General features: G+C 44.3%; 1 protein-coding gene across 13 annotated transcripts in view; it reads left to right on the top strand.

Annotated features, from left to right (window-relative positions):
- PCNT (pericentrin) overlaps window positions 1-16,392 on the top strand; it is a 163,737-nt gene that overhangs the window by 66,672 nt on the left and 80,673 nt on the right. For all 13 annotated transcript variants that reach the window (XM_075934141.2, XM_075934136.2, XM_075934137.2 and 10 more), the window contains one exon: window positions 3,358-3,522. In XM_075934141.2, the coding sequence (XP_075790256.2) occupies window positions 3,358-3,522 (165 nt within the window). The remainder of the gene's footprint in view (window positions 1-3,357; window positions 3,523-16,392) is intronic.

The raw sequence follows: 16,392 nt of genomic DNA, 5'->3' as shown, positions 1-16,392 counted from the left end.
GTGACTTGAGGGAGAACCTGTCGTACACATATTTGGAATGCGCCAGGCTGCAGCCCCTATTCCGGCTCCTCCAGAACCTCTTATTGAGGTTCTGGCTGCACTTTCCCCCTCCTCTCTTCATTTACGCACACCCTATCCATGGCCCCACAAAGTCGCGGGACCTCCTTATCAACCTTCTTCTGGCCCTAGCTAAAACCATCGTATACAATACCAGGAGGAGGATGCTGGACGAGGGGGTTCCCTGCAACTGTGGAGCCTATTTCCGTTCCTCCATTATGTTATGTATCCGGGCGGAGTTCCTCTGAGCAGCATCCACTGGCTCCCTTGACAGCTTCGAGGAGCACTGGGCGCTGTCCGCGGTTCTCTGCTCGGTGTCACCATCTGGTTCCCTTGTTGTACACCTGTGACCTGCACCTTTGACCCTTGAGTCATTATTTGTCCCCCGTAACCAGTTGGACATGAGTCCAGTAGTCCCTCCTGCAAGGCTGGGGGAGGGGTTTTAGGACACCTTCCCATGTTTTCAAATAGGCCCTACTACAAGCACCAACAAGGCTGGTGCAAGGTGTGGAGAGGTGCACCACAGCCATCTCCAGATGTGTGGTCTTTGCTACTAGTGCTGCTATTGATCGTGGCACTGAGAGACCGAAATCAGCACCAGTGGTACAAGTCAGTGTCACATACTCAACCAGCACCGAACATGGTACCTCAAAAATCACCAGTATCAACAGATACACACTGAAACCAGCAGAATCTCATTGCTTCACTCAACATACTGACATGATCGTGTTTTCCATTCTGGGCTCTCCATTGTTCTCACCAATGACTCCCCAGTGCAGTTGGCACCAAAGCAGCTAGGTTCCCCCATCTTCTCTCCTTTCGCAAGCAATGAGGTGGATAGCCAAGAGGATGACGTCCTGTTCATCGTGCCATTCCTTACCAGCCAGCATGGCACTTTCTTTGGGAACCATGAAATACAGGGGCCAGCAGGCCTGAGACAAGCAGCCTTGGTACAGACATCTGTGGATGTGCCCGCCCTTGCAATGGCACACACAGGTTTACTACAGGACACAAACCTCCCATCTGTCAGAGAAGACATGTATGCTCTGCAGCAGCCTTCTTGTAGGAGATCTCAGACTTACCTGAGGAAATAGGAGAGGGAGATGCAGTGGGGCAGCATGCGCTTCTCACGAGTGATTTTCCCCCCTCCGCCCCTGGGTGGGTGCTTGCACTCCCTTAGTCCAAAACCATGTTGGGCAACTCAGCCCTCCAGCTGCGTCACATCCCGTGTGATTCAATCACAAAACCTCTTATGGGGTACATCCTTAACAGGGGCCCATCTCCTTTCCCTCTGTATTGTGCCTCAGAGTCTGTGTCCCCATTCTGGATGAGAGTGTGGCCTCCATGCTTTTCCCTTTTGGAGGCAATGTCCTTGCCCTTAGGGCTTTTTCTCAGAAGTCCCATCATAGTTGATTAGTTTCCAACCAGCTCTCCCCAGGGAGCTGTCCATGGTGCTGCTGCACGCTCAGCCCATCAGTTGCTGGTCTGCACACCTTCAGGGCTCCAGAGACATTGAACTGACTCTGATTCTGCAGTTGCTTTTAGGCCTTCCTGGCCTTTGATTGGCTACTTCCTCTGTAGCCACTCTAGCCTCCTTTGACAACTTGTCTATTGTCCTTTTCTTCTAGGGCATGTGTGGCATGGCCACAGGTCTCCAGCAAGGGCTTCGTGGCTTGCTCCATCCTGTAATGGTCCTCCTCCTTCCAACAAACAGGTCAGGCATCTAACTGAACCAATGTCCACTCATTTCCCAGTTTTCCTCAGGGTTGTGGTTAGAAGAGTGATCATCTCGTGCTTTGCTGGATGGGTAATCAATGATGTGCCTTGCCCCTCATCCCACTCTTGCTTATGCAGAATTTGAAGTTCCAGCAAGTCACAGTGATAGTCATTCTTATTGATTCCCAGGCAGTTGTGATTTTCTGGCCTTACACAGATATCAGCCTGTCCAGCTATCCCCTTCTAGTCTGTCCTGAATCTCTTGACCAATGACTACGGGAAGGTCAAACATTCCAGTTGTTACCTTAACAAACCATTTAAACATTATTTCAAGCCTTCACAGCTGTTGCATTCCTATAAATTTTACTGCTTGCAGCCTCATACCTCCCTTCTGTGAGTACTATTTCTCTCTTTCCCACGGTGGAGTATACATAGGGATCAGCACTTGATGAGAGATAAGCTAATGGCTTGTATAGTAACTGGTGTTTGCTAAATTGTGATCCTTATCGGGAGTCCCTAGCCACCTTCCTTCGCCTCTGCTTCAGGTTCTATCCATTGATTCAAATTACAAAAGGAACAGGAGAGGTGATTGGCTTGTATCGCTCCTCATTCCCTCGGCACAGAGCATACGGAGAGTCGTGTTGCAGGCACTGAGAAATGGATGGTGCTAGTAAGCGTCTTCTGGTTTCAGGCTCCTGTATTCACAGTGGAGTGCCCGTAGGGACTTCACATCCCAAAGAACTGCATTTACTGTAATATTGGTAACTTCCCTTGCTTATGATACAATTATTTTGCTTTTTCATTTATTGTGCTGCAAAATTTAGTAATGAGCAATGGGACTGCTAGTCATTAGTGCATTTTTTTTTTTTACTTTGAACTGCAGTGGCCCCCTTGAAAAAGTTGCTTATCTTTGGGGGTAACCTTAATTTCCTTTAAATTTGGCATGAGTCTTTGAGTTGCTAGTATCAGAGAGAGTGTTTACCTGATAATATATACTGCCTGTCCTTTTGGGGTTTCTGCAGAAGTAGTATATGTCTGGTAAGATAGCTTTGCTGCTGGTCCAGTGAAAATTCTTGCGCTTTAAGAGTGCTTTACCCTGAAAACAGGATTTCCCAATGGCCACAATGATTCAGTTTATAAAGAAGAATGCAGCTAAACATCTTTTAGAAGTCCATTATCACTAGTCATTGGGTAATTATTTTTTAATGAGGCATACCTGCCATTCTTTTGATTGTCCTTTCTTTGGTGCATTTCCATGAGCTTTATGGGCATCAGAAGAAGCAAGCAGGTGATGTGCTCTGCCAGTCTGAATTGATCATTAGATTAAGTAGGCAACTAGTTTAGGAGGACTTTGGTTTGGAGCTCCTCTTAGAATCCTCCACTTGCACTCAGAATCTGTTTGTATCTTTGCCCACTTGCACAGAGATCAAACCTGGTGTCCTTCAGTCAAGATGGAGGTAGAAGTACGGCAGTTCACACCAGCAGAGAATTCGGTCCATAGGGTTGAAAGGAAAATCATTGTGGGACTTGGGTAGAGTTGTTGACTCTTTCTCAGTAATAAAATTGAATAAAAAAATCTTACAGATGTATGCCTCTTCTTCTGCCTCTGAAGTGGAAAATGTGCGAACAGCTCTCCTAGCTCAGTTTGAAGAGCTGAAATTGAAACAGCAGCTTCAATTCCAAGATGAGATCGAGTTGCTCAAATGTCAGTCTGAGGTTTTATTGGAACAGCAGATTACACAGCTAAAGGTGAGGTCTAACTAACTTTTTTTAATAAATTCCAAAATGTATGTTGTCTGTGGAATTTTCTGCGATTGAACAGTTATTATAAAACTTTTCCCCTGGATGTCTTTTAAAGTCCTGGAGACATAGGCATTGGAGAATATTAATAAACAACACAAGCCTGTAGGGGATATTATTAGGCCAAGACACACAATGTATTAAGCTATTAAGTCATAAAAGGTATAAAATATTCTCTAAAGATATTAGAAGCAAGAGGAAGATCAAGTAGAGGGTGGGCCCGTTTCTGTTATTGGATTTTCCCTCAAGTAAGTATGGCAATAACATGAGTGCTAAATGACTTGGTTTCAATTTTCACCAAGAAGTTTAGTAGTGATCAGATGTCTAGATCAGATGTCTAACATAGGGAATGCTGTTGCTAATGAGGTAGAATCAGAGGCTAAAATAGGGAAAGAACAGGTGTAAAGGCTGTTCCCCACTCTGGCACAGCAAATGCAGGAGTGGGGGCCTGCAAGAGCACCCCAAAACCTTGTTTCTACAGGCTTTGGTACAAAAATTCCCCCCCCCCCCATCCTAATACCTGGATTTTGAAGAATATCTGCTGCCACCACCCAAGTAATTCCACAAAAAATAAGGGAAGAGATCACTTGGGACATCTCATCCCCAAGGTAAAACTAGGAAACCAGAATGAACCAATAGCAGGTAATTAGAAAAAGAAACAAGCTTTTATTATCAGAACAAAACTACAGTTGCAAGCATAGTAAAGTGGCTAGATGGAAAGAGCCACTAATTGATAAAGATTCTCAGGGAAACTTGCCTGGGCTAACTTAATTACAAAGAGGAAAAAAAACACACTTAAAAAGTTCAGACAATATTTCCAAATTCCCAAACCAGGAAAAATAATAAATCCTGACAGACTTTGCTCGAGCTATACATTATAAGAAGTCTTTTCTTGGAGAGAGACCGGCCTCCCATCTCCCTGTTACTTGGAAGAAAACCTCTCTGACTCAGACAAAGCAGGGAAAAGATAAAAATTCCTTTGTCCCAGTTTGAAATCTCTACCTGCATTGTTTTTGGCTGACCAAATACCTGGCTAGGGTCGGAGTTAACCCCTTACTCACCAGGTGCTGGTCAGCTCTCCTGATTATTACAACAGGCTAAAAATTACTTAGACATGCTAGATGTCTTTAAGTTGCCAGGGTCTGATAAAATATATCTTAGTATACTGAAGGATGTGACTGAGGATATATGTGAGCCATCAGCAATTATCTTCCAAAAGTCATGGAAGACAGGAGAGATTCCAGAACACTGGAAAAGGGGAAATACAGTGCCTATCTCTTAAAAAGGGGAACAAAGAAAATCTGGCAAATTTCAGACCAGTCAGCTTAACTCAGTACCCGGAAAAATAATAGAGCAAATAAGTACCTGGAAGATGACAATGTGATGAATAAAAAATCAGAATGGGTTTGTTAACAACAAATCATGTCAAACCAACTGAATAGCTTTCTTTGACAGGATAAGAAGCCTAGTGGGTGGTGGGGAAGTGTCAATGTGATATATCTTGACTTTAGTAAAGTTTTTGATATTGTGCTGTACAGGGCATCCATGTTACACATTGCCCCAATATATGTTGGTTTTGCACTAATGTCGTTGATGCTTGTAGGAGCTGTTGTGTTAGTCCTCCCATTCTCTGTTTTTATGTTGTGCAAAAAAAAAAAAAAAGTCCAGTTTGTGCAAATTGAAGTCAGCCATGGGGAAAAAAATTCCCCGCTTTACGTCATTTCGCTATATATCCATGTTTTTTGGAACTTCTCTTACATGTATAGTGGGGACTCCCTGCATGACCGTCTCATAAACAAACTGGGGAAATGCAGCCCAGACGGAAGTACTACAAGGTAGTTGCATAACTGGTTGGAAACTATTCCCTGAGAGTAGTGGTTCATTGTCATGTTGGAGGAGCATATTGAGTGGGGCTCCTTAGGGATTGTTGTGTTCAATATCTTCATCAGTTGTTTGGATAATGGCACAGAGAGTACTCCTATGAAGTTTGTGGATAAAACCAAGCTGAGAGGGGTTGCAAGTGCTTTGGAAAATAGGATTAAAGTTAAAAATGATTTGGTCAAGCTAGAGAAATGGTCTAAGGTAAATATGAAATTCAACAATGACAAGTGCAAAGTACTCCACTCAAGAAGGAACAATCAGTTGCATACATATAAAATGGGAAATGACTGCTGGGGAAGGAGTACTATGAAAAGGGATCTGGAGGTCATAGTGGATTACAAACTAAATGAGTCAACAGGGTAATACTGTTGCAAGAAAAATGAACATAATTCTAATATGCATTAACAGGAGAGCTGAAAGCAAGACATAGGAAGTAAATTCTTCCATTCAACTCCACGCTGATAAAACCTGGGTCCCTCTTAGAATTCCATTGAAGTTTATCAAATGACTGACAATTTTTCCATTGCTCACTCAAGGGGTTTTTAGTCTTTACTCACCTCATCACTACATGAATAATTAAATCATGTCAAACAGCATGCCCCAGAGTGGGACTTATACTTATTTTTCAGTTTTCTAATGAGGCCTCTCTTGGAACTGTTGGTTAAATGTTCCCTTCCTCACCTGTTTATGAAGACTGCAATCTTAATTACTATTATCTCCACTAGGAGAACTGGCAAGTCAGTGAACTATGATAACTTTTCTTTATAAAATATAGTGTAGGAAGAATCAGCTATCTCTCTGGTCACACCTCCACTTTTGCCCAAAATAACTTCATCTTTCCACATGGACTGGGACATTGAACTTCTGGTTTTACCTAAGGTCCATTTACCCTAGTACTCTGTCTTCTGATAGTGGCCAATGCCAGGTACCCCAGAGGGAATGAACAGAACAGGTAAACATCAAGGAGACCATCCCTTGTCACCCATTCTCAGCTTCTGACAAAAGGCTAGGGACACAATTCCTGCACATCCTGGCTAATAGTTATTGATGGGCCTACTCTCCAGGAGTTTATGTAGCTTTTAAAAAAAAACCTGTTATAGTCTTAGATTTCGCAACATCCTCTAAGGGCTTCCGGAGGTTGACTGTGTTGTGTGAAGAAGTACTTCCGTTGTTTTTTTTAAACCTGCTACCTATTAATTTCACTTGGTGACCATTAGTTCTTGTGCTGTGCAAAGGAGTAAATAACTCCTTCTTCTTGATGTCCCCGTGGGTGCTCCCCATTAGGTCATTGTGCCGCTGCCAAGCCTCAGATTGGAAATTTCATAGCAGTGTCCTTGGGGTGGTGCAGGCATTCACCATCAGTCGCTCACTGTTAGTCTGCAGGTTTCATGCATGCGTGAGCCCCCCTCTCTCACTGGTTCCTCAGTTCCTTCTTTACCACTTCCAGCTACAGATGGATTCAGTAGTGCTCCCTAGCTTCTTCGTGTCTACATGATTATGCTTTTTAAAACCAGTTAAAATTCATTATAATTTTTAAATAGTTATATATATGGCCCATTCGCCTTGAGAGATGGTGGTAAGCAGCGGCAGTGACAATCTATAAGTAGTGCCTGGATCTGCAACTTCTTTCATGGTTTATGCGTCCGATATTGGATTTGCACAGTCAATTACAATAGCTACATGCTGGTCTACTTCCGTTTTCATGAGTTTGAGAATTTTTCCTTTTGAGGCAGAGGTCTTTTGCATGACTTACACAGGTCCTATCGAAGAATGACGTGCCCTCTTGTAATAATTGTTGCCAGGTGTTGCAATCTGATGACGTAGATTCCCAAGAGCTTGGATTGATGTTGAACCTTTTCATAGTGTTTTTACATATATCCTTGAATCTTAACTTTGGCCTTCTTCTTGCCCTTGCTCCACTTGTTAGATCACCAAAGAGGATTTCTTTGGGAAGGCGTTTATCACTCATTCTCCTCACATGGCCAAGCCACGGGAGTCTTTTGTTAGGGATCTCTATGAGACTAGGTATGCCAGTCTTGATAGGACATCTACGTTTGAAACTTTGTCTTGCCACTTAATATTCATGATTCTGAGAAGGCAGCGAAGGTGGAAACTGCTCAATTTTTTTCTCTTGGCATGAGTCTAGGTCTCAGATCCATAAAGCAAAACACTTAATATGCACGCTTAGTATATTAGTGTCTTTGTTTTCAATGTCCGTTTGGAATTGTTCCGTGCTTGTTTCGTAAGTCTGCCAAACGTTGTGGCTGCTTTCCCAATTGTGATGTTCAGTTCTTCGTCCATGGAGAAATTTTTGGTGACAGTATACCCAAGGTAACAGAATTGTTGAATCACCTCTAATGGACTGTCATTCAGAATTTTGAGAGAGAACAGTTTACTAACTCTGGACAGAAAATCCATCAGTGCTTGTAGCGTGTTTTCATTATGTGCGACAAGCGCTGTATCATCTGTGAATAGGAGTTCTCTAATGAGGACTTTCTTGACCTTAGTTTTAGCCTTGAGTCGTGTCAGGTTGTAAAGAGACCCATCTAACCTTGTGTGGAGAAATACATCACTATGTGAGTTTAGAAATGCACAATTTAATAGGACTGAGAAGAATATACCAAAGAGGGTAGGAGCAAGGACACATCCCTGTTTTGACTCCCACTCTTCAGATGTAGATCCATCGTAGTACACTGTTGCTTTATATCTTCATGAAAAGATATTGAGTTTGAGTAGAGTTGGTGGACAGCCAATCTTAGTTAACACTTTGTACAGTCCTGATCTGACTATATCAAATGCTTTTGCTAAGTTCACAAATGCTATAAACAGTAGCTTTTCTTGTTCTCTGCGTTTTTCTTGTAGTTGTCGAAGAGAAAAAATCATGTCCCTTGTTGACCTGCCAGCCCTGAAGCCACACTGTTTCTGGATAGACTCGATCTGCGAACTTTTGCAGGCGATTAAAAATGACACAGGCAAATGCGTTACCTGTAATGCTTAGCAAAGAGATGTCTCTGTAGTTGTTACAGTCCCCTTATTGCCTTTGTTTTTATAGAGAGTAATGATGTTTGCGTCCCTCATATCATGAGGGACTCTCCCGCTTGCCAGCATTTTATAAGTAAGTCATAGAGGAAGGGAATGAGGACTGCCTTGTTAGCCTTCAGGATTTCAGCTGGAATCCCGTCGTTACCTGGTGCTTTTCCACTAGAGAGAGCATCAAGTACTTGGGGAAAGCTCTTCCACTGTAGGCTCTACATCTAGCTCTAACATTTCTGGAAGAGTTGGAATGAGGTTGTCAAGTTCAGGATGTATTATACACTCATGGAAGTAGAGACTTGAGTAGTGTTCTACCCATCCGGACATCTGTTGGTTTTTATCTGTGATCACCTGTCCATTTAGATGTTTTAATGGAGCAACTTTGGTAACGTTTGCTCCAAGTGCTTTCTTCAGTCCATCATACATGGTTTTCAGGTCACACACATTGAATACTTTTTGAATTCCAGAACATAGATCAGCCCGATACTTGTTTACATACCGCTTGGATTCTCTCTGAAGAAGGGATCTTGTATGGCAGAGCTGATCTCTTGAACTTTGCAATGGATTCTTTATGTTGTTCAGAAAAGCCTTGTTCTTTTCTTCAAGAAGAGGCCTGAGAATGTCAACGTTTTCATCAATCCAGTCTTCGTTGGAAAATAGCCGTGTTCCAAAGGCAGATGTGGCATATTCATATATTGCAGCACTTAGCATGGACCATGTCTCGTCAACAGACTGCTGGACAGGTTCGTTTTCCATTTTGAGAGTGAATTCTTCTACAAAGACAGAGCATTTCAGTGCATCTCTAGTACTGAGGGTGTTAACCTTTGGTTTTCTGCAATCCTTTGATGTTTGAAGTTTCTTTGGAGCAATTTTCACTCTACTGATAATCAGTGAGTGAGCTGTGTCACAATCTGCACTGTGATATGCGCGTGTAAATTTAACTGAGTTGAGATGTTTTTTGCGGACCAGTACAAGGTTGAGTTGATGCCAGTGACCAGATCTGGGGTGGGGCCATGAGACCTTGTGGCATTTAAGTTGAAAAAAGTATGTGATGGAGAGGTGATTCTGAGAACTGAATTCAAGAAGCCTTTGATCATTTTCATTCATTTTCCCAATGCCGTGATGACCTAGACAAATGGGCCAGGACTGGTGATCACGTCCCACTCTTGCATTAAAATCACCAAGGATGTACAGTTGTTCACCGGATGAACAGGAATCTACAACTTTCTGAAGATTACCATAAAAGCGGTCCTTGTCTTCAGTGCGTGACATTAGTGTGGGTGCATAAATACTTATGATGTTAACATATCCTGACTTGGTGCTGAGCTTTAGGGATATAACACATTCTGATTCAGTTATGGGTGTATTGATAAAGTTCATCAGATTGTTTTGAGCAGGAAAGCCAACTCCGTAAAGACGGCATTTCTCTGAGCTCATAGCCTTCCAGAAGGTGTAGCTGGTTTCTTTTACTAATTCAGCATCTGCTAGTCTGGTCTCCTGGAGAGCAGCAATGTCAACATTCAATTTATGTAACTATTGGTCTATGACTGCTATTTTACGTATTGAATCAGTGTTTGTAAGATCATGATCAGGTTCAAGTCTGGGACATGTTGTCCGCACATTCTAGCTACCAAGCCGGAGGCAAGTTGGTTTATTATATCGACTGTAGTAGCTGTGTATAGCTGTGTGTGGGTAAGTCCTCCCGCACACTGCATTGCCTGGGCTAGTAAATAGTTAGTTACTTTGTTAGTTTATATAATTTTTTGAAAGAGAGATAGAGAGAGAGAGAATGAAATATAAGGGGCTTTCTTCTTTTCTCTCAGCTAATCCCTTCAAGCAGTCTCTGACTGCTTACACAGACATGCCTGGATCACCTGGTTTTAAATGCTGTACTTCATGTAAAGACCATATTCCGTTCTCGAATGGTCACTCACAATACGTCCATTGTCTTGGAGAGCAGCATATCTCTCAGAAATGCCCTCACTGTGCAAAGCTAAAATCATGGGCGTGGGAAGACAGAGACCTCCGACTCAAATTATTTTTATTAGAAAACTCGCTTCTGCCAGCCTCTGATCCGGGCCACCAGCCTGAGGAACCCGAACAGCGGGGATCCAAAAAGCCCGCTAGAAAGCGAGCCTCCTCAGCACCTCAAGGTTTGGCATAGTAGGGGTCCTGTCTCCTCTGTGACCCGGGGTCCCCCTGCGCTGTGATGGGAGATTCTCACTGATTCTCCCAAATGTGTGTTAACCCAGACACCCAGCCTCAGCCTCCCAGGGAGGGAGACACAGGGAGGAGGGCGGAGACCTGCACCTGGCTGGGGGGCAGGGCTGGAAGAGTTTTAGTTTCTGTCTGGAATCATGGAGGAAGCAGCCTAACCAACGGTCTGGGATTTAGGGGCCCAGTCTCCCCCATCTCAAGGGGGGCTGAGGCATCCTAGGCCTGCCCTGTAACCAGATGACATCTATGCTGTGCTGTATCCTGGAGAAGCAATAAACTCCCTATGACACCACTGTCCTCTCTGGAGCCCCCAGCGGAGGCAAACAGCGTGCAAGTGCTAAATCACGCTCTGAGGCAACAGGCTTCAAGTTGCTTTCCTCACTGGCTGCAGCGCCATCCAGCAGTGATACACTCTTGCCCATGCAGCAAGAGTAGGTGCTATGTTAGTAGGTGCCTCCGCTTCCACCACAGAGGTGTCCTATGTGCCACAACTGCCCTCGGCACCGAGGCGTGATTCAGTATCTCAGTCTCTGTGCTTCCCGTTACGGCACCGGCAACATCTGTTGGGCACTACACTCAACACAGAGACTACTTAGTCTCAGCCACATGTATCTCACCAATTTTACAACCTGAGAGCTCTCTTCCTATGTTAACATCACAGGGATCACTCTCTCAGGAAAAATTTTCATTTGACTTTGATGATGACTTCTCTAGGGGGTTTTCACCAGAGAATTCCCCTTATACAGCTCAGAGTATCTTCTCTCCCAAATTTGGGAATATGCCTCCATATTATGGCAATCCCTGGGCACCTCCACTCAGCCGTACCTATAATGGCAACACTGGGACAAAGGGCAATATTACCAGAAACACCGCGGAGCTGGAAGAGAGAGTGCAATACTCCCACTCTAAACAAATACAAGGAGAACCACTCCAACAGGAGGCTGTGACTCCTCCTGGCTCAAAGGACCCACTCCAGCGGAGGAAGGGTTTATGGCCCCAGCTTCAACGACTTTAGATGACACAACACATATCCAAGACGTTTTTAGACGTGTAGCTGCAGAATTGAAAGTTCCTCTCCAGGAGGTTGTGGAAAATCAACACGACCTAACAGACATACTTCACTCAGTAATACCATCAAAGATAGCATTGCCAATCAATCCAGCAATAATGGAACCAGCCAAGATGCTGTGGCAAACTCTGGTGTCAATCTCTTCTCCTGTTAAGAGAACTGATAAGAAATATTATGTCCCACCCAAGGGTTAAGAATTCCTTCCCACCCAGCACCTAATTCTCTCCTGGTGGAGGCTGTACAACAAAAATCTAAGCAACAGCAATACCGGTCTACTCCATCTGATCGTGATAGCAAAAATATGTCTTCTGCTTTTCAATTTTGCATTTCAAATTGCACAGCTTTATTGAGCAAATACAATTATAGAAATTACACCAAACTGAATGACTTAGTTGCAGACATGCCTGAGACTAAAAGGCAGCAAAACATAGCATTGATATCCGAAGGCCACACAGTTTCAAGAACAGCATTACAGGCTGCCTTAGCTGCACGTTCTGCAGCAACATCGGTAGTAATGACAAGGGCATTGTGGTTTAGCTCCACTCCATTCCCCAGGGAGATTGAATCTACAGTAGAAGATCTGCTCTTCGATGGTTGCAGAATATTTCTGCAGTCTCTCGGGATCCACAGCCAACCACCTAGAAAAAGCCAGAAGAGGTATTAGCTTCATCCAAGACCTTGATATCTTCCATATACTGTGACAGACCACAGTCTGCAAACTGCAAAACTCTTCTAGATGGCAGCCATATTGGGAGGTGGGTTAATGCTTTCTTGTTTCCAAATTAGCCTCACCTGAATACAGCCCAGCAGCCAGGATAGAAAATAGAGGCCTAATTAGGAGGCAGCTTGCAGCTGGGGTTAATTAAGCACCTCCTGCCAATTAAGGCCTCTGGGGTTCCTATAAAAGGATTCCTCCCAAGCAGCGGGGGGGGAGAGTTTTTGGAAGGTGCACAGAAGAGAGCTGGGGAACAGAGCAGAGCAAGGAAATGTTGAATCCCAAGGACTAGCCTGTGATGAGAATGACTTTAAGTGGAGACCCTTGCCTCTAGGGAAATCTCAGGACAACAGAGGGGGCTCCGTGAGTCTCTCAAGTGCTCAAGTATCCGTCAAGAAGAGCAGAACTCCCAGGGAGCTACCAAGGGACTTTGTAAAAGGGTGTCACAATACATAACACTAAAATAGATGAGACTACCAGCAGCAGAACAGAGGCAGAAACCAACGATGTCGCCCTTCCTCTGCTAATTCTCAACAGACACAGCAGTCCAACAAGCAAATTTGATCATCAGGTGAAGGGTCTGGAGGGCCTCTCACCTATTCCAACGCCATTGCTGCAAGCAAATCTCTTCCATCACCGATTGTTGCCTTTCTTCAACAACTGACAACGTGTAACCTCTGATAGATGGGTCCTGCAGATACTTCAGAAAGACTACCTTATCCCCTTGTTTCCATATCCCCTCTCCGCCCCCCACGAGAGCCCCTTTCAACAAGAAGTGGAGCACCTCTTAGGCATTGGACTGATTGAACCAGTCCCTACACAATTTAGAGGCAAGGGATTCTACTCCACTACTTCTTGACAGAGAGAAGATCAGGGAGTTGGATTCTACTCCCACTACTTGTTGACACAGAAAAGATCAGGGAGTTGGAAGCCCATACTGGATCTTTGAGCACTCAATGAAATCGTACAGAAACAAAAATTCAAGGTGGTAATGCTTACAACCATATTACTGGCATTGGAAAAGGATGACTGGTTCTCGTCCCTTGACTTGCAAGGTGCATATTTTCACATTGCCATCCACTCTGCTCACAGGTGTGTTCATTTTGTTGTAGATTCTTAACACTACCAATAAAGAGTGCTTCCTTTCGGACTCTCTGCAGCCCCCAGGGTCATCTTAAAAGTGCTGGTGGTCGTTACAGCGTACCTGAGGAAAGAGTGTTACCATATTTCCTTAGCTAGACTGCCTCCTGAAGTTGTGCTCACCCAACAATTCCTGCCACTCTGTCACAAGACACATATTCTGACCCCTGGGCCTTCAGGTGAACAAAGCCAAATCGACATTCTATTCTACACAAAAGATACAGTTCATAGGAGTATGCCTCAATTTGACAACAGGTACCGCATTCCTACCTACAGACTGTTTTCAAAAAATCGTAGCCTCAGTAAATAACTTACGATCCAGCCCCTACACAACAGCACTCGAATGCCTTTGGCTGTTGGGGCACATGCCAGCGTGCAACTTTGTACTTGGCAATGCCTGTCTGCGCACGAGATGCTTACAGAGCTGGTTGGGACAGGTGTACAAACCTAATGTCCATCCGCTATCCAACTCCCCTGCTCTTCCAGGGGTGGTAAAGAAATCCTTTTGCTGGTGGCTGAGCCCAATTAACCTGTGTCGTGGATTCTCCTTCTACTCACCAGAACCATCTGTCTCCATGATGACGGATGCATCTCGTACAGGATGGGGTGCCCATCTGTACCATCATACTTGCTAGGGCCTGTGGTCCAGCACCAACAAGAATTTGCACATCAGCGTCCTAGAACTGCGGGCAGTCAGGGATGCATGCGCCAATTTCCTCCTATTCATCGCCAACAGACACGTCAGACTGTACATAGACAATGTTGCAGCAATGTTTTACATAAATCGTCAGGGTGGAGCCTGATCTCGAGCACTCTGCCCAGAGGCCATAGCACTTTGGAACTGGTGTCTGAAATGCAACACAGTTATCACCGCAGTGCATCTTTCAGAAGCCTTGAATACAAAGGCAGATGCACTCAGCAGAGCCCTCCAGGTCAAGCATGAGTGGCAAATGAACCTGCACATATTGGCGGACATCTTCCACTGACTGGGTCACCCTTCCATAGATCTGTTTGCCATGCAGTTCAACAGTCAATGCCTCCTATTCTGTTCCATGGCAGGAATAGGCTAAGGGTCAGTGGGGGGTGCCTTTCTCATCACATGGATGTCCCACCTATTCTACGCATTTCCTCCGATTCCCCTGTTGAACAGGATGGCTCACAAAATGAGGGACAGGGCCCGTCTCATATGTACAGCACCAGCATGGCCTTGCTAGCGATGATTTTTCTCCTGACGGCAAAATCCTGCGCCCCCATTTACCTTTCATCAGGGATCTCATTCTTCACCTGGGCTCCCAAGATGCCCACCCGAACCTCCACTCGCTACACCTGAAGGAGTGGCTCCTGGATGGTTCTCTGACTTAGAGTTGACCTGCTCAGAGCAACAAACGGTCCTTCTACACAGTAGGGCACAGAACACCTGCAAAACTTACTTTCGGAAATGGAAAAGATTCTCGATGCGGTGTGCTTGTCACCAGCTGGTTACTTCAACATCCCCCTTACCTACCATCCTTAACTATCTTCTGCACCTTAAAAAAGCGAGACTCTCAATAAGCCCTATTAAAGTTGACCTTTCATGCATTGCTATGTTACACCCCAGGATAAACGACTCGTCCATATTTGCTCATCCACTCACTAAGAGGTTCTTAAAGGGCCTGCAGGCCGTTTATCCAGATATCAATCCACCAATGAAACCGTGGAACCTGCATTTAGTATTGAATGCTCTAACTAGGCTTCCCTTACAACCAGTGGCGACAGCCTTGTTATTGCACTTGGCCATGAAAATGGTTTTCTTGATAGCCATTACCTCAACCAGACAGGTAGGAGAGATCGCGGCCCTAATGGTGAGTCTTTTTTTAAAGACAGTTTTATGAATCTTATCTCATATGGCAGTCATTCCATACCCCTAATAATTTTGGTTGCCCTTTTCTGAACTTTTTCCAAAGCAAAGTTTTCTGCCCCAAACATCTCTAGACTAGAGAGGAAGCCTTTCTTCACACTTCAGATGTTGGAAGGGCATTTGCCTTTTATCTGGAAAGCACTAAATGCTTTAGTGTTTGTGAGAGACTGTTTGTGGAGAGAGTTAGAGGAGCCCTGGTCTTCACTCAAAAATTCTCCAGGTGGGTTTTTGTTGGTGTTCTCTGTTGCGACAAGCTCAACCTCCTGTTCAAGTTACGTATTACTCCACTTGATCAAAGGCTATTTCCCAGACCCTATTAAAAAAGTTCTTATTGGAGAAATATGCAAAGATGCCACATGAGCTTTGGGCCTCATCATTTTGTAATCTGCTATTCTATACATGCCTGTAGAGCAAGATGCCACATTGGCATTGTTGGAGTCTGGTACCAAAATATTCACCTCCTTTACACAGTACTGCCCAGGAATCACCTGAAGTGGAGGACTGATTTGGGGGCATTATTCAAAAGGGGAGGAGTTCTTTACCTTTTACAGTAACTGGAATTCTTTGAGATGTTTGTCCGTATGAGTGGCCACTAGGTGCCATCCTTCTGCATTGGCTTTTTCTTTTATGGCACAGTATTAGAGAAGGAATTTAATTGTATTCCGTAACACTCCCCTTATAGAATCTTCTTATGGGGAATGAACTGTCGTTGCTACCAGAAATTTCTGATCAAATGTGTTTGAGGCTTGTGCACGACTAAAAATGGAGCACCCATAGGGAGACCTGTTCTGCTCTTATTACAAACCTCTCAATGAACTTAAATTAATTTACTGCTACCTAACTCATCCTTTAATACGCTGTCATTGG

Source organism: Pelodiscus sinensis, chromosome 7 (genome assembly GCF_052426305.1).
Source record: "Pelodiscus sinensis isolate ZL-2025 chromosome 7, ASM5242630v1, whole genome shotgun sequence".
NCBI classification, from domain to species: Eukaryota; Metazoa; Chordata; order Testudines; family Trionychidae; genus Pelodiscus; species Pelodiscus sinensis.
The sequence above is the reverse complement of the archived record's forward strand: the minus strand, read 5'-3'. Positions and strand labels throughout refer to the sequence as shown.